The sequence below is a fragment of the Bombus affinis genome, chromosome 10 (genome assembly GCF_024516045.1).
Source record: "Bombus affinis isolate iyBomAffi1 chromosome 10, iyBomAffi1.2, whole genome shotgun sequence".
NCBI lineage: Eukaryota > Metazoa > Arthropoda > Insecta > Hymenoptera > Apidae > Bombus > Bombus affinis.
In genome coordinates this window covers 2,726,241-2,746,100 of record NC_066353.1, presented here as the reverse complement: position 1 = coordinate 2,746,100, position 19,860 = coordinate 2,726,241, and the positions used below count along the sequence as shown (strand labels likewise).

The 19,860-nt window shown below is 38.8% G+C and overlaps 1 protein-coding gene across 1 annotated transcript in view; it reads right to left on the bottom strand.

Annotated features, from left to right (window-relative positions):
* The window catches only part of LOC126921417 (uncharacterized), a 215,668-nt gene that overhangs the window by 14,597 nt on the left and 181,211 nt on the right, over nucleotides 1-19,860 (bottom strand). The window contains exons 2-5 of the mRNA XM_050732987.1: nucleotides 5,816-10,017; nucleotides 1,850-1,975; nucleotides 1,193-1,303; nucleotides 45-231 (exon numbers count right to left, since the gene is read on the bottom strand). Coding sequence (XP_050588944.1) covers nucleotides 45-231; nucleotides 1,193-1,303; nucleotides 1,850-1,975; nucleotides 5,816-10,017 — 4,626 coding nt within the window. The remainder of the gene's footprint in view (nucleotides 1-44; nucleotides 232-1,192; nucleotides 1,304-1,849; nucleotides 1,976-5,815; nucleotides 10,018-19,860) is intronic.

The window sequence follows — 19,860 nt, the reverse complement described above, 5'->3', positions numbered from 1 at the left end:
AAAAGCTGTATGAACTATGTTGAAATTAATTTAATTGAGCCTACCTTGTTCTGTACAGCAACCTAGAAGAGTTACGACGTTCGGATGGCTGCCAAGTTGCTGCATGATTTCGAGTTCTCGAACCAGATCCTCCTTCTCTCGTTCGGAAGCACCTTCTTTGACGGTTTTGACGGCTACTAACCGGGTCGTTCCTTGATGACCAGTCAAATCGTCGGCTTCAGCCTTCCAGACCTAAACGACCAAAAAATACAACGTGAATTCGACTTTCTAATAGGATTTTAATTATAAACTCCATCTTCTGCGTGAAACTAGGTTTTAGCGTTCAGAATTGCATACGATATTACACGTTAGACAGAAAATTATGTAATAAATAAGTGTTACCTAACGAATGTCTTTTGGTTGAAAAACATGCGTTAGTAGCAATTAAAACAGTATTAAAGATTAGTACACTAAATGTTGCAAAGTAATTTTCTCGTTAGATACATCTTAGATTGTAATTTTTACAAAGTATTTCAAAGAAAAGAATCAGTAATGTATAAGGAATTCTTATACAATACAGTTGTATAATAAAAGAATTCACATGTTGCCGACAATCGACAAGGTATTCACTGATTATTTGCTTAATAAGAAGCATAGTTCCACCTAACCAGTATTCCAGGAATCACTAAATCAAAAGTAATTCGAATGTCTATGCAAACAACAACTGTTTATTGAACATTTGAAGTCCATTATATCACCGCGAGTTCCACGGATCATTACATAAATGATAAACAACGATCTTTCTATCGACCATTGAAACACATGAAATTAATAAACGTCCGTAAAATCGTCATACGATTGAACAATTTAATACACGCTTAATAAAAATAATGAATAATAGATTAAAAAATTTAGTGAAAAAAATAATAAAGAATTTGATACAAAGAAAAACTAAACTATCAGAGTGAACATTATTCCTTTTTAAAATTACTCATACATGTATAATTTTCTTTCTTCTGCTTTTTATTAATGGGTCACTCCCGCCAGTAAATAAATGAATAAAAAAGTGTTTCACAAGAGTGTTTCAAGAGTTGTAACCGAAATTTCGCGGGCGGCGCACGTTTCACGTTAACGTCGGACGATTTATTATCGCCGTCTCTCGCCTGAGGACTCGCTGTTCCTGTTCCGTTCGAGGGAGAGACTAACGCTTTACCTGGCCGAAGTTTCCTTGGCCGAGGACCGTCTGTAACCTAAGCTTATCTCTAGGAAACTCCCATCTGGATTCTTGTGACGACGGAGGCGGTGGTTTCTCTGCTTCGTGACACTAAACAGAAAAAGAAGACTGTATTGAATCGCGAACGATAATTATTTAAAAATGCCTGACGAATAAATCTGCGGCCGGCCAGTTCCTTTTGATGTACCGCGACTTCGGGCGAAAAGGTGAGCAGAATGGCGTTCTGCGTCGTGAATTATCGTTTCTTCGCGGCGATTATTTTCGAATGAACCATCTAAATAGACGCAACAGCATGGAACTATGCCGAAATGGTCGAGTATTGTCGTAATTTATTTTCGTAATTTTTTATTCACTTACTTTAATTAAGTTAACCCTTGATTACCTTTTGTGAAAAAAATATATGATTTATATAAAGATTTTAACAACTTTAATAACGTGTATAAATTATTCACAAATAGAAAAAGTCTTATCTGTTATGATTACTTTCTGATAAAAGTTACATTCTATCTTATGATTTTAAATATGCAACCGATTATCGTAGAAACGATAAAATTGAACGCGTAAATAATTATATTATTAAAAAAAAATTTATATTCTATTCATATAATTTAGAAGATAGATAAGATATGCGAGTACCAAGTGTTGTATCCTCGGAAGTTTCGTGATCGCCTTCTCGATGGATGTTTTGAAGTCACCATTTTCAAGATTCAGCGCGTCTTTCCGGCAGCTTATTTCCGACGATGTGTCCGACTCCTCCAGTACCTACGAAAAAATCAACGTCATCGTGTTGTACATGCAGTCGACAAGAACGATCGAGCGTGCAATTTACGAGAAACTTCGATTTCCTTCGAATATTTTCGCAGCTCATAAAGTAATCGTGACTCGAGTAAAGGAACCGAGTCTGCAATAACAAGTAGTCATGTTTTATCGATCGTTTTGTTTATTTAATTACGAACGTTCGACAAGTAGCACGATGTTTCGTTATAAAAAAAAATATTTATGGCCGCTCAAGAAATATGAATTTCGTGGATAACGTTGATGAACATGAAAATACTATGAGAATGAAATTAAAAATATGCAAAATGCGAACGAACGTTAGGATGTCAACGAAGAAATATGTGTTTGACGCAAATACGAGAGAAAATACGTGACTGTTTCACACTTTTGCATTCGAAGATCATCTTTGTTACATTTACATCGCCTTTGAAGAAGCTGTTTCCTGCATACCACGATAAATTAATAATTTTTTAAGACGAAAACACGACGTGGATAAAGCGGGACACGTGTAGCTCTTTATCATGGAAAATGATTAATTTACGTTAATACTTATCCTTACTTAAAAATTTATACATATTTTACTGATTGATTCTAAAAAGTTCAGCGAAGTTGAATTCCATTTCCTTCTTCCCCCTTTTTTTCTACAACATTTTAAACTACTGCAATTTTTCAACGGTTGCAGTTTAATTTTTTTCAATTTTTATGCTCATCAGAGAATATGCAATTAAACGCTTATCGAAGACAAAGACGCAAACGATCTTCGCATTATGTAATTTACTTTCTCATTATTTCAAGACATTATACTATCCGATAGATCGAAGCACACGAAACGACACACTGTATTTTTACGGGAAAAAAGGCAACGGATTATTCAATTGATACATAGAACCTAACTTCGTGATCGGACGTTCATTACAAATTCGGTGAATCACTGGCGATCCTTCGCGATCCGTAAAAATTAGTCGACGACCGAGTTGTCGTGGCCATTCGCGGCGAGTTCAGGGACAAAGCGCGAAGAAATTTGCAAAAAAGCGATCGTGTCACGATGCCTGATTTGGTTTTCTAGTCCGTTTATTACAACCAAAAGATTAGTATTTACGTGAAAAGTAATGATATCGAAGAAAAATTACTAAATAAATCAGCGTTTTTCTTAAACGATTGCAGAGTCCTCTTCATATTTTTTATAATAATAATAATAATAGTAACAATAAAGAAAGACTTATATGAGACCCTCAGAAGACAAACTGATAAAGTAAAAAAGAATCCAACTGACACGCGTCATACAAACTAATTTGACGAACCTTCGTCAAACCATTCCAAAATAGAAATGACTAACACACGTTTCATGTTTTTTATCGGCAGTCATACAAATATTTTCCTCGTCTGAGACCGTTCAAAAAATTATGTCACAAATTCATTACCAACGAAATCCATCGCGATCTATAAATTATCTGCAGAAACTCGAATAGTCGTATCGTTAACGATCGCTGAAGGCATTCGCTTCCTAGTACGCGCTTATGCGAAAGCATTTCCAGTTACAAAGGAGGAGGAAGTAGCGATCTTTCATTACGGTTCATTCAACGCGAACTCGGGGATACGCGCCAGCTCGATCTTAGCGACGCACAGTGTATCCAATAGCAATTCTAGTAAATAAAAAATACTAATTAATAAGAGCCAGCTTCCTGTATCTTTTACTTGTAGCGATAAACATACGAATGAATGATATAGTCATAAAATTTACGAAATTAGAGATACAAGTAATTCTTTCTGTATTAGTATAAGAATAAGAAATTACAAATTCGTAATAAATAATAATAATAAATTCATAATGAAAATTTATGTGTTTCTTGTAACTGTAATTAGATTATAAATTTTTATGCATTTCTGGGACATTTAGAAGAGCAAAGACGCACATAATGCTCATAATATTCAGAAGTATATAAAATATGCAGTTTTACACCAATTACGGTATTTAGTGGATGAAACAGATTTCTGCTTGGGTTTTATGTCTATATTTGTTTTTCTAGAAATACGAAGTAGCATAAATAATCACAGTCTATTTATGATTTCATTAATTCCTTCAATTGTACAAGTTCCTCGACCTTGGGATATTACTAATTTCGATGTGCACGGAAACGTGTCGGTTTTTAGGATAATTATTGAAAAGTGTCAAGGAAACACACGCACGTGGATCTACTTTGCGGAAGATAACGAAAGTCTTGTCTGTTAATGGCCAGATGATAAATGCTCGCGGTCGACGATAATCCACGGGGCCAGCGTAACGGTACTTAAGTGGCACTGGTATACAATTCGCGTTTCGATTTAGTGATCATCGGCCAGATACGCTTTACGGTACACAATCGTAAATCAAAATTTTTTGTCGGGATAATACGGCTGGTGAGCAGCAGGCTCAAGAGGAAATTACACCGCTGGACGAGAACCACGGCGAATAAAAATGAAACGTTTAGCAGCTGAAGAATACCATTTCAAATGGCCACCCCTCGGCTACACGGTTGGGAGCGTCGCTTTCAAACCGTCCGTCGAACAAACCCGGGTAGGTAACCTGGGAGAGAGAAATTTCTAGGGGTGAGACTTGAGCAAGATGTTTTTATTCCGAGGCGTTTGACGTAAAAATCGCTGTGTCTAAAACGAAATGTTTAAGACAGAATTTGGAGAGGAATGTTTTTCCAGACATAGAAGTTTTGTTGTACGTACGATACACTCATGCATAGCGTATGAATGACATTATAATAGAATTTCTAAATCTTATTACACAATATTGAAAATGTTAAAATATTCCTTGTTTCGATAATTTTATCTTTGATTAGTTAGACTTTGCCAATTTATTACCTACTTTCATATATTAAGAGCTTTGGATCTGGTAAATTATTTGTATTTCTCATTATGTTATATCAAAATTCTGCTCTTTAATCATAAAGCAGAATTAAAGTCAATAAAAATGTACTTATCATGGTTTTCTCTTCCATATAATCATCATTTGTTATACGTGAAATGTAATGCTACAGGTTCAACTACTACGAATAAATAATAATGTATGCAACATTTTTTAATAAAAATCTAGAAAATCTATTGCATCCATCTATTCATAGCACTAATCATATAAAAAATAATAAAAGATAACTAAAGAAAGAGTTACAAGCTTTTCTTTGATACTTTAACAACTCGATCAGTAAACAAAAGTAGTGCACACAGTTCGAGATATTGGTCCAAAAATAACCAGGTCATTGACACCGACCTTGTTCCTACACCTTTGCAAACTTTCACGTGAAACGGAGTCTGGCCACTGGACCAGCATCAAACGTCACTAGACCACTTTCATCCGGCGACCTATATTATATAGTACCTCTACAAATACTTTCTAATGCTGACACCCTATATTCACAACTCCGTATGTAAAGACAAAGTATTGTAACACCTGTAGACACATTCTATGAATATATATGATATGATATATGAAACATTTAAAAATTTCATTAATACCATTATGAGCCTGAGCAGAGTTTGAAAACAATCTAAAAACGTATATAGTAATGACAATATATTTAATACAAGCATGTATTCCGTAAAGATCACAAAAATATTTAAACAGTTAAAGATACATTATATTAATTAACATCACTACTCAGTGGAGCCAGGCTTTAACGCCTATAATTAGCTGAAAATCATAATCATAACAATCGTGTTTCACTACATTGCTAATGAAATTTCAACATATGAACATAAAAGTTTTCCATAGTAAGTGTTCAAATATTACTTTCGTGAGCTACTGTATATCCACTTTAACCGAAAAGAAATCTCACTCACCTTACGATTCCTAAGTATCAGTCTTCTTAGAATTAGGCCAACGCCAACGGCGATTGGAAAGACGACCAGTGTCGCCAGGATATAGCTCACCACAGCTACAGTCTCCTGCGATGCAATGGCATCTCCGTCGTGTCTCTTCGATATCACTTCACTGATATTCACCGATTCCCTTGGACTAACCGATATCAATCCACTTTCAAAGAACGTCCTATTCAGTTCGTTGGAATACACTGAGGTGTTGTATTCCGGTAAGATAGTGTGGTGATAAATTGGCCTGTGTTTCGTTCGATTGTTACTACTTCCGCTCGTGGATCCTCTACCTGGACCCGTCGGTGGAACCTGCGTGATCGTATCACGATTTTCTTCCTGTTTATCCTTCCTTGTGCTTTCTGGGACGCGGATAGAATTCGTTTCGTTCGTAGCACTTTTCAGAGTAATCGTGTCGTTAGCTTTCTCGGTCGTTCTCGAAGTCTCCGGTTGCTTCGTGCTCACCGGAAGTTCCGCTCGTCGTTCCATACTGCGGGAGAACGAGTTCACGGGACCAGTGTTGTTGAAGATGTCTGAAGTGTTGTATAGATGCATTATAGGTAGCACGTCGTCTTTGTCAGATGGTACGTCCTGAGATTTATCAGACAGGTTTCGGCCTCTAACTTCAGGTGACCTTTCACCAGACGCTCGCTTTCCAGTTTCTGTCGACGGATTTGTGGATATTTCTGACTTTACTCCTTGTAAAGTCGAATCTGAAAACGGGTCAGGTTTCACTTCCGAACTCGGTATTTTCGAATCAGAAATTGTACTTTGGTTTTCGGGAATAGTAGAAATTTCTATTTGAACCGTGGTTATCGTAGTGGTCGGAGCTTCCGTCGTAGTGAACAAAGTTGGTGCACCAGTTGTAGTCGTAGTTACAGTGGTGTCTTTCGACCTGTACATTTTTTGGATCTCCGAAGGATGTAGGTTAGACGTTCTAGGTTTATCCAGTTCAGTCGTTTTGATATCCGTCATAGCGGAGTCCGTTGGCTTCAAGGTGAAAGTTTCTTTCTCGACCGACGCTCGACTCGCTTCCGTGATTATTCTGGGTGTAACCGGAAAAACTGGCGCCGACATCGGCGTGGTACTCGTTTCTTTGGGCACGATCGTTTCGTCGGCCGTCGCGGTCACTGTCACGGTCGGCGAACCACTTCCGTTATCATTACCATTATCCGCACCACTCTCGTCGTTCCTATCGGACGCGTTACCATTACTAGTGGGGACACTCTCGTTTTCACCTCCAAACTCGGTATTTTCGTCTTTGGTATCAACGTTCGTATTTCCACTTGGTGAAGTGGCCACTTCTGTCACATTGTTTTCATCTTCCTCCGTGGTATTCACAGGTGTCTGAGGAGTAGTACAATCGATCGTTTCTTCCACAGAGGGAGCAAACGAGATCGTAGTAGGCGAAATTCTCTGCTGCATTGTTACGCTTTCCGACGTCATATTTTCCAAAATGGTACTTGTTCGATTCATATCAACTTTTGCTAACCTAAATCCTCGACCCTCCACCACATCCTCTACATTCTTCTTCTCCAAATTTTTCTTATCGCCGATCAAATAAGATCCAGACTCATTCACTTTACTTAAATTCTCTTCTACGATCTTGCTCGTCCCTTTAACTCTTCTATTGGATACTGTCTGTCCATTTGTCAACCTTCGTCTCTTGCCTATTACCGGGGGCACAGCTTCCTCTTCGGGACTTGCTCCAATTCGTTGATTGAGCACCGCGCTGGCCGACTTCCTGAGAAACCTCCTGTCGTTAAACCCCTCCAAATCCGTATTTCTAACTTTAGTGTGATTCCAGCGGACGGCGCCTCGGTGACTCGGTTCCGTCGGCTTCGTTGACCTCGGCCCGGTCTTGTTTACGCTGGTCAGCTGCACCAGCGACGTTCTGTTGACCGCACGTTGCTGCGACTGCGGCGGCGCGACTGTAACCACTTTCCTCTGTCGTTCCCCCACCAGGTGAGCAGCGGACGCTCCACCGGCTGCGGCTGGTTCGACGGTCGTGCCGGCACTGAGTTCCGCCGGCGCTCGGCCTGCCTCTATACCACTACCGGCACGAGGAAGCAGAAGAGACAGCGGCGGTGGCTGACGCCGCTGCGCTGATCCGGTCGTTATCTCGGTCGTACCGGTGCTCCGCTCTGGACCTCCTTGTTCCTCTCTGCTTAACCCAGGTCCGGTGTAGTTGCGCAATAGCCGCGTCACGTTCGTTATCGTGTAAGCGTACACGTGCTGCTGCTGCTGTTGTTGTTCCTGCCGCTGATGTCGATGCGGATCCTGATTCCCCTCGTGCTCTACCTTGCTGCTTCCTTCCAGCTGCTGCTGTTTCTGTTCCCAATGTCGAGACTTGGACCGAACTAACACCGGCTCGATCGTAAACGCGCCTGACTGAACGTTGCTTGCGGACCAACTCGTAGACGCGATCGTCGTGCTTGATGCAACCGCGTCCGCAGCTGGAACATCGCCGGAAGCCAAGCTGCGAACTCGTTCCATCGTAGAATCGACCGGTTTAACGGTATACTTCTCCGCAGCATCTGCGCCGATCGCGAAACTCTCTTCTAAACTCCCCTCGGTTACGATGATCCGCAGGGTGGACGTCTCAGGAGACGCCCAAACGATCCGAAATGGCTCGGTAGTCGATCGACCGATCTTGTCTCTGGAAGTCGAAGTCTCGATGTTATTACTCTCGCGGGAATTAGTCACGTGTACTTGATCCGCTGGCGGTTCTTCCGTTTTAAAGATATCTGGGTGATCGTTTATGTTGTATACATCGATCCTTCGTATCTTTTTCTCCGTCTGCTCTCCGTACATTTCTGTATCTGTAGTCTCTGGAGGATTCTCATATTCAAATGCGGATTCGTTTTCGGTACTAGTGTTCACGGACAAATTATTGTTCTTCCTTCTTCGTGTGTAACTCTTTATTGCCTTCGTATGCTCTACTCGGTTCAACGTTGTGGAAGCAGTTTTGGATTCGTTTGTATCCGCAGGATGATCCTTAAAACTGATTTCACTTTCGGTCTGGCCGTACATGTTCGCGGAAACGGGCTGCGCGTACGGTATCTGGGTCGAGTTGGTCGCATTCCTTGTTTCAACGGCCACGTGGGTTGCAGCACTTCCTCTCTCGCGCCGCAGCTGGTCCGCAGCGTCAGCGTGAGCGGACGAGTTATTGTCGCGAAATTTATCTCCAGAGTTTATTCTAGCCTCGGTGCCGTTTCCTGCCTCCTTCACTGCGATCATATTCGAGACGATCGCCCCCTCCGTTGGCCTAGCCTTCCTGTAGTAAACGCCATTTTCCGCGCTTCTAAACGCGTTCTTAATCTTCGAGATCTTATTCTTTTCGACCGTCTGTCTTTCTACGGCTATATTCATCTCTTCATTAATAATCTCTTCCAACTTGGGCACTGGTACAGACGTCGTAGCACTGAATCTCTTCATGGAATACCTTCTTCGAGAACTGGGTACAGTTGGCACGGTTGGCGTAGATTCAACCGAATTGTTCCCAGTTGTATTCTGCGTCTCTGGTTGAATTTTTTGGCCAAAATATAGAAACTGTGACATGTCTTCTACAGGTATATTACTTTCTACCGGTCTAAAGTAATTATACAAAGATTCTGGCATAGAGACAATGTTCTTTTTACGAACTTCCGTATCGGAAGCTTTGTGTGTATTTACGATGACAGTCGTTGAGGATGACGAAGAGGAATTTCTTTGATTAATTGAATGGTTGCTTTTGAGATTACTAGAGACTGGTTTATCTTCGATAGCAGAGACAGTGAGATTCTCGTTGCTCAGTTTTGTTGAACTTTGATCGATTGTTTGTTTGCCTTCTACGTCCTTCGATACGAATTCGATGTCCACATCTTTGCTCGACAATTCTGACACGATGATCCTACTTGCTGTTTCTTCGTCCTGTTTAATGGTAGCTGGTGCGGTTACGTACATTCCATGCCTCGTCTCTTGAGCCTCGAGAACATCCGGCGAATCTTTCGCGGACGCGTCGAATGGTCTTGGTGTGCGGTTCAGATTCCGAGATTCGATCGGCCGTTGGCTGAAGATCTGTCGTCTTCTCGCCGCAAGGATGCTGCGAAGCGCCTGCTCCCTCTTCGCCTTCGACGACGGTAGCTCGGCTTGAAGGGACATGCGACCCTGACGATGATCGCCGATCGAGGAATCTGCAAACAAACAGTTCGTCGTCAGCTTTAACGAGCAATTCTTAACTTCAAGTACAAACGACGCATTTTTCCTTCTTTACCGAATAATGGAAATTATTTCTATTTAGCAAATTTCTTTTGGGCTGGAGGATTATCTTCCGTGGATTGGAATTTGATTAAATATACACCTTTCTTCTTGTGACTTCCGCAACGTTAATCAAGCAATTATAATATTATTACGAACTTGGCGGTCGAATATTAAAATCAAACGAATTCGTGCACACGCATCAATTTTTAAATTCGTCAACTTATATTAATGCTTTACTAATTCTGTATAGTTCATAATTGAGCATTTTTGTTCATTTCTAATAACTTATAATTAACTTTTCAAGATTACAGATATTTATGTAAAGTCATAATTTTTCGAACTAAAGAAATGAAAATTACGCAGAAATTTGTTTCGTTACCAAATACTATACTTTATTTTTGCATGTTATATTCTATTCATTCTATTGATTTCTTAATCTAAATACGCTAAAAAAATCCGCAGTTATAATACATAGTAAGCGAAACTAATTTCCATTTAGAATTCACTTCCTTAGTTACACACCTAATATTGTAAATTTGCATAAACATGCACGATCTAGCAATTACGTAAGAAATCAGTTTGATTGATCTAACTGCGCGCCAAATCATTGGCTTGAATTTGACGCGCGATTTTAATCGGATCATGACTTCGAGGAATTTCAGCGGTGTGACGGGCCACGAAGAAGGTGACGTAAAGAAGCAAACGTTCGCTGCTGCGTACGGAACCGTGAAATAACGGTACAGGGTCCGTGGAACCCTGCGTGAAGAGAAGAATGAAAAAAAGAGAAAAATAAAAAAGATAACAAGTCCAGTCGGCCATCCGTGATCTTAAGAAACGTTCCATTTATTTCGATCTTCCATGAATTCGGTCCCATTCACGTTCTGTTTATCCCCGGTTGGTCGATGGTGTGCAATTTGAATGGAATGTGGTGTAAATCGACCGATTGATAATAATTAGCCTCTGAACAGACGATCTAAATGCTCGATAAACAGGTTGAACCTACTTTTGGTAGATATATCATGACAAGAAACGATTACGAGCGAGTCGAACGAACGATGAAAGCTATAGACTCGTTTGTTAATGTCGCGAATGGGAATGATTAAATAACTAATTGGTCATATAATATTTAATTTTCCAAGATCGCTGTTTGTTAAATAATGTGTGGTTAATCTCAGACTTGTATCGTAACGCAATTAACTACGAAACATTGGAAAGATACTTTTGCATTGATCTATCGATTTCGCAAATTCTTTTGGCGTATATTATGTGCGTTTCAGAAACGGGAGAAAAGAAGGAAAGGAATTTGTAGCCGTGAGTACGAGTTCGTGTAAGAACTGTATGTTTTACTATTTCTTGACGTATTGTTACGGATCCGTTTACATTAACCGGACTTTCTCTCTACGAATAGAGCCGGAACGAGACGGAATTGCATGTCGTCGTGATTATGTAGCACCGCCTTATTCTGGCCAATTATTCATATCGAGATCACTGAACACTGTAGACGCTTCGTTCATTGCTCTATAACTCTGTGGAAACGCGAAATCGATCGATACTGATTGCAATCTTTTATAGATGTAATATTTAAGTAACAAGATCGAAGATAAAGGCAGTGCTAATGTATTGACTGAAATTAATTATATTGTACACTTAATCATGTTTCATTCTCAAACCGTCTTAAAACGTGTTGTAATCGTTTCATTGCGATTGATTTATTTAAAGGATGTTATCTTAGATGTGAAGAGCAATTTTTCTTGTTAAAGGAACGTGAGTAGTAGAATAAGATCGGTAGTTTGTGAGAAAAACATTTGGTCGATCAAGTACCAAGGCCTCAGGTCGAGTTACCTCGTGCATGTAGACAAGAGGAAGACTTTCATCGTGATCGTGGATACATCGGCAGGAGAAGGAGAAAGGATCTGATAGTACCGTTAGTAGCATTGAAGTATAGTACTCGTTTATCGTTCTTGAACTTCCGAGCAGATATTAAGGAAGACTCTCAGGAGAAAGTTAGAACGTTTACCATCATTTAAGACATATTAACATATGTTTCTTCTGATAACATATAACAGTTACATTAATTTCAAGTATACATTAATAATGACGAAGGAAACGATTCCTATAAAAATTATTAATATAAAACTCATAAAATGTAACAACAGACTGCTTAAATTCAATATTAACGTTTTTCATCTCACTTATGCATAAATTTAAACCTATTTGTACAATGCTTAACTACCAACATCTAATTTTAAGACACTAATACTCATACGAAGTTTACTAGATTCTGATGAAAGTTGAGTGCTGCTATATATTTATAAAATTTATGTAACACTAACTTTAAATTTTAATACAGTACAAATTTCTGTTAGAAAATATTTTATATGCTCATAAACAGAATTTAAAGAGCTACCAAGCGTAAAGAAATGTATCATCGCCTAGAACCCAATCAGGTTGCTTGTCAGTAGTTAAGGAATCAATAAAATTTGGAAGATTCCTCTAAAAATTGTCATTACTTGTGTATTTCGTATATTATATTTCTGTGACACACTTTGCATCCAATGAAAGGAAAGTGGTGTCACCCTCTGTAGGGTCCACGAAGCTAACGGTGTCCCTCAATGAAGAAAGGATGCGGTTGAAGTCAAATGTCAAGGTCTCGGGTCAAACCACTTTATAAGTACGGACGAGAGGAGATCTCTATCTCGACTCACGGTACGACAAAGAGAAAAGTGGAAAGGGTGTGATAACACCGTAGCGGTATCTCAAGGTAATTACATGGTACCAGTTTCCTTATAAGTAAACAGAAATAAAAGATGTGGAAGAAGCGACCTGCCACGCGGACGACCAATCCCACAGACTCGTGTCCATTTTTTCCATCACATTCTCTGCTAATCTAAGTTATTTCATCGTTCAGATTGTTTTTAGTATTCAGAATTTAGTATATCAGGAATACTACGCAGAAGAAATTATACCTGCACTAACTTATCGCTATATTTATTTGAAAAAAGACGTTTGTGTATACATAACTTGTTGGCTAAAAGAGGATATCTTAATATGATTCGCAAGTAGTTTAAAAAAATGACTTATCATGTTTCGCCTCTGTAATCCTTATTTACGATATGTTTCAAGACGAATGAAATACAATTAATCCTTGGTTCGTTCTATCGTTAATATCTCGCAGAATAATCAAAAAGTAAACAGTTCCTATTTCGCATGATCCAAAGCAATCTACCATTTTTACTTTAAATATCGATATTCTAAGCAAACATTGAAGTTTCCAACCATCCTTTTTATCAGTGTTCGATTTTACACACGATAGGTAGAATTCTTATCGAATTCATTTCTTACAACGCCGATATCTATCTCTTAAGAATTACATAAATAATAAATATGAAAATTTACAAACAAAGAGAAGTTCCCGCAGCGAAATAATTGACGGCGTGTAGTCGCGTCTGGCGAATATTCAACGTGAAATTTATTCGTAAGATGTTACAAATCAGTAACGCGTTCGTAATTAAAGGCGGTCGGTAAATCAGCGAATCCGCTAGTTCTTCCGGCAACGTTCCACAGGTTTCGCGATAATTTACACTTTTTCTTGGCGCCTATATCCTAGGTGCGGATGGACAAAATTTTATCCGTAGGCCGCGACGATGTTACACGGCGCGAGAATGACCGCATCAGGCACTTACGTCTCCATATGCACGCGCATAACTTACAAGTCTACGACACGTGGAAAGCAGTTTTAAGCGCGCTAGAACCGCTTCCGTGGTAAATCATCAGTGACGGGAAAAGGGATGCCTCCGTGCACGGTTAACACAGTTGTCTTACTGTTTCCACGTGAAGCGTAAACTATTCATTAATTTCCTCCGTTTTTCCATTTATTACACTTTGTCTTCCTTTCTGTTAAATTAATTGATCCTTATATGTTTTAGAAATTTATTTAATTTCTGTAATAACTAAATTTCCGTAATACTCGAATCGTAAGATGCAGATAATATTAGCCAGTGTTTTACGAATATAACTGAAGAAATGAAATCAAAATAAAAGGTTCCACCTTATCAACGACAAGAACATGGTTGATGTCTAAAAGCTCTACAAAGCTTTCTGCGGCACTTTTCAGATCGTAACTTATCAAGATTGGACAAAAACTTCCGAAAAAAAGTTTTATTGAGGTCAAGTATAATTGACAACCCATCACCTTCCGACAGCTCATATGTATTCTAGCACGGAAGGAGTGCCATAAACTTCACCGCAGAACACCGTATTTCGCGAAACGAATTACAAACCAAGAGGGAAGCAATTAATTTAATGACTTCATCAATATATCCATGATAAACGCAATCTACCATGCGTACATTTTTACCAAGAAATTCCTATGTATAAATATTGCTTTGTTACATTGGAATACAGAATTTTTATACGAAAATAAAAGATTAATATTAATCTGGTTAGAATATCACTATTACAATGAACTATATCGAAAGTATAGAAGGTATATTAAAGTTAATTCAAAATCGGGATCGTTTCTCTGGTGGTTGATAAGAAAACTAACGAGATACAATATATTTACGTTATACACAGGCAAGGAACGCCTGGGGGATCTTCGTTCGTGGCTTTCTCACACGCGATGGTACATCGACATCTTCCACCCTATCGTGCGGTTAATGGGCAATTCTCGTTTTGTTTCACCACGAAAAATGACCCCTTCTCCAACTTCAGTCAGATGAATGGCTGTGCGAATCGGAGGAATTGACTGCCACGCAATTTCGTCATTTTTGTTCCCAGTATTCGATATCGTTTAAATAAAACTTGACAGAAAATTGTAAAACATATCCAATTTCTTTTCTTCGGTGCTTAAATACGATTTACTTATTTTTGGATTTTAAGCTTTCACGGTGAACAGATGATGTCTATTTATGAATCTTCGAGTTCCAGTCGTATTATCAGTATGTTAGTATGATATCAGAATGTTGATGTTGTTTATGTTCAACTATAGACTTGGTATTACGTTGATTTTTACGAGCACGTCTTAGTATCTTGATTGATGTTGTTTTCGAACCATTCAGTATTTTGATTATTGGCGTAATCAAACCAGACAACGAAGTCGAGATACGCATAACCAGCGTTCATGACAAAAACGTGAGTACCAGATCTCGTTCAGTCAGCAAGAACAGATATGATTGCTATGAGAACATGCACTTTGTTGCGTGGAACCGTGTAAACCGGTCGCAATTTTCAGAACCGGATGACCTGGAAAAAATTTTAAGGGCGTTGCAATTGCAGCTTAATCGACATTTTATTTACTTGTTTTCCAATGAAATAGTTTACTCGCGTATTGCGCTACGTGATTCTGAAATTATTCACAAATTATACAGAGTAGAATTCCATAGAAATTTGACCCCAAGTAATGAATCATCAAGTGGCAATCTACAAGATTGCATCACAAATTGCAATATAATTTTGAGAGTAAAATATTAAACTTTTTTTTTACTCGTTATCTCCTTCCTCTAAATAAACGTACCCATTTTTCAGAATCTAAAAAGTCTAAGTTTAATTTGTAACTGGTATAGCGTTCAGAAAACATAACGACTAATCAAATATCACCAAATATCTGTCATCTCTGAAAACTGTTCAAAAACCCAACACTGAAGAATATGAATCCAGAGTATCCCAGAGAACTCACAAGTACAAAATCACTGATCGTCGAAACGTTTCATGCGATTTACCAAATTATCAGGGATTGGTGGATAGGAAGATCGGGGCAGAAACAAGCCCGTACACCGTTGTTATTCAATTCGAAGTATCGAATCGCTTGCACATCGACGAGCGGGCATTTTTGTCCGTCGCAATCGTAGCGGTTAAACGTGAGGTCCGACACCGAGCCATGGTCTTGGTCCTGCATCCTGAGGTCCTGAATAATGCAGACCACCTATTATCCCTTCCGGAATCGCGAGTCATCATCTGACCTTCTGCACTGGCGCGCAAGAATCCGACGTTGCACGGAATTCTAGAGGGGTCCATGGGTGTCCTCCCTGTCCCGCCGGTGAAACCGGAGGAAACGACTGGCACAGGCGAAAAAAAGAATTGGCGGATAATAATAATGGAGGAGGGAGAAGAAAGGGGAGGACTCAGTGGCGAAGCTGGCGTCGCAACAGAAGAAGGCACGAGAAGTCGTGGGTTATCGCCGCGAACGTGACCGCATAAAAGATCGTAATGTTTTATGTGAACACGTGTATAAGGAAGGTCAGTGCTGTTCTTTCTGTCCTTGTTTCCTTGATTCCACCACGGCTCTCTCTGCTAGAACAGCCATTGTTCCGCGCGGAAAACAGCCATGTCGCCGGACGATGTAGCGATTACTGTTTCTTCATCGATCACGACGGCCCTCGAGTCTCTTGTCCTTTCATGGGATCGTATCTCGCGTCTCGTACGGAATTATATACATATTTACGAATTTTAAACATCAAGTGGATGATAGAATCTGGTGACAGGATTTTGTAAAAATTGGAACGAAAGTTGTTAGTATTTGACGTGATGTAAGATGATGGTAGGTTGAACGAACATCTTTTAGTTGAATCGCAAGTGTTTGAATAAATTATTATTCGATGTGGAAGTATCGAATAAATGAATATTTTGTGATATGTCGAAATGTGTATTTACGAGACTGTACAGTTATTAGAAGAAGCATTTGCATACCATTATACTTATTACAGCATTTATACCAACATTATGTTTAGTTAAATCGAAATATATCGATTATATAATAAAATATTTATATAATATATATAAATATTAAAAATGAAATGTGCTTGATTAAAAAAATGCTTTATTAAAAGGTAATGGCATCTACAGCGTAGTATGTAGAATAAAGTACAGTATAGTTTATGTAGCTATTGCATACACTACATAATTGAGTTCCAGTTAAACTGCGATTATGCTCCGTACAATTGATAAACTGTTCTAAACAATGGCTTTTTTATTCCTGTCTGACTCTCAGTGTGAATTTTATATTTTACGTATTTCATATTTTCGTGAAAGTGGTGTCATATTTGAACAATTACAATATTTTTATTGTTGTATCTCACGATGGTGTCTCTCTGATAGTTCAATGAAACATTCATTAAAGTCATTAAATTATCCAGACGCTCAATAACGTTAATTCTACGTAAATTTTGATCAAAAGAAGGTATTCAAGGTATTTCAAAATTTAAAAAAATCGCTTCAAAGATCTAACTTTGTAGCGGAATTTCGGGTGGAACAGCGGATGGTACGCTTTTACGAGCGCGCGACTCGGACTGTGCACGCGCCACAAAAGGAGGAGCGCAAGAAGTGCGCGAGATTCGCGCCAGATAGAAGTCGGTCTTGTCGCGCCGTTCCGACTGACGTACAAATTGCCGGACGGCTACTTTAAAACGAACAAGTGTTCATTACTCGCAGCGCGATAACTTTGCCCGCGTCCGCGGCTCTCCATCGTAAATTTAAAGGTCGAAACGGACCGCGCTCGGCGACTAAATGCTTGAAAACGTTCTTGTATCCCCAACTCGTCTCTTGTTTTAATCCAGCCACTTCGTCACCTCGTGGCCTTCATTGTCCTTGAGACTTGCGGGTAGCGCGCCGATTACTATAAGTTACTGTAATTGTTCAAACGTGTTCTCCGATTGCGCGGACTTTCGATGTACGTGCTATATAGTATCATATTTTTCGACCTTATTCGGATGTACATGCGCGGTACGGCGATTCTAGAGAATTATTGCGATGGTTCCAACGCGTTCACCTCCTCCAGCGTCGTTTAACTTAATTTAGCCGGTTAATAAAGTTTCGAGCCATTTACGCGCAAATGTGATTATCGTAATGCGTGTGGTTTGATGTTCCAGCAACGTAATTGCCGCGTAATTTCGTTCGAATGTTTTTTCTGAGTAAAAGTGAATTGTCCGTTTGAAGAGTAGTATTAAATTTTTCATTTAGGTTCGTTCGAGAACAATTAACTTAATTCGCGTTACGTGACGTAAAGTTAGTGGTCGGTTGTTGAATTCATTTTTGTATGCATGCACGAGACAGAGGTAGCATCTTGGCAATTTGCTGGTTTTGTCTTAAACTGGCCAGGATCGTAATCACGCTTCAATGTTGTCCAAGGCATCGTGCATAAGATAACTCGTAGGATTGCTCCGTATCTATGAGTACTATCTTGGTATTTATGCCGAAGCCGTGACCCTGTGACAACGTGAATGCCACGAATGGCTCCTTCTCAGAGCAGCCAACGGGGAGATTAGTAATCCGCGTAAACGAATTATTCTGCGTATATGTCCTTCATAAAGAGCTGAAAATTTTGCACATTTCTTGTCAAAAATTTTATTACAGTATTATTAAAATTTTATTAATCTAATTATGAGAAAAATCTTTTTGATCAAATTTGATAAAAAGTCTCAATATCTATAATAATTGTATTAAGGTTTTAGAAAATATTAATGGAAAATTCAAAATTGTTTCATCATAACTTAATAAATGATTTCCATCAAATACGCTTAGTCATCGCGTAATTAGCCGTGGAAACCTCATTTTACAGGCTTGACGTAATCAAGGTCCCGCCTAATGGTTTTATGTAATACTCCTGAAAGATGTAGATTAACGATCCAGCAGACCAGACTGGCTCTTCAAACGTTCCTTTTCCTTACAACGCTCGTAAAACTCGTTAGAAAATATTCGTCAATACTTCCGACTCCATTTGCTTCAATACATTTACCTCTGTTGCTCTGATAAATTCTCCTTTGTCTTCTGGCATCCGAGAACTTTATTCTATTTTTTGCGATATCAATTACCTGAACAGATCAATTAACGAACAGATAATTCATTTAACACAAACACTAATTGGGTAGAGAAAAAGTTTGCGGAAGTTATTCGTTTACAATTACACTACACGTCTCGAAGAGTATTCATTAAATTTATAATAGATGTGGTAATAACCATAGTGCGTATTCGCATTAAAATCTGCTGGATCAGTCTCAAATATTCATAGAACCAGATGTTCGTGTTAGCCTCGGGGCGACCGGGGTCTATCACAAACAAAATCGATAATATCGAGATCATTGACCCTTCCGTTTTTTTTCATTATTACGACTCGATTATCGGCATCGATAATAATTACCTAATGATATTCCAAATTCCTTTCTTTCTTATTCGTATCGTGTTCGAACCAAGTTACAAATCATTTATAGCACCGTGTTACGACCAAACGATTATGCCAATCATGGACTTTAAGAACTATGAATGATTTATACGTATTGTTATGGACGCTCAGGAAATTTTGCAGAGAAGAATAAATAGAATGAACTCGGTTCCTGTCGATTAGCAATATTCGTCTAATTAAAGCAATCAATCCGTCTGCAAACAGAGTTACGTATATCAAATAATTACAAAATCTATAAAAATTTTACAGACTATGAACATTTGAGTAGACTATATTCTTTAAAAGAATTAATCTTTAAAATGATTTCTAGAATTTTGATCCATCACTTGCTCCTAAAATAATTGAAAATATTTCTCACGATGCAGTATTGTTTCCAACTCTTAAATAATTTATAAATCCATGCATAAAAAATTCACGTGAGAATAAAACTGATCGTTATGCATTGAATGGAAAATTTTGCATATATAAAGTGGGCATAAAAAATCATAAAATAGTTGCACTTAATGAACGCTACCGAGGAAGCAAGTGAGAATTTCAATTGAAAGCTGGCTATTTTAAAGAAGCGAACGATCGCATGTTCCTTAAGTGCCGCACGAATGCA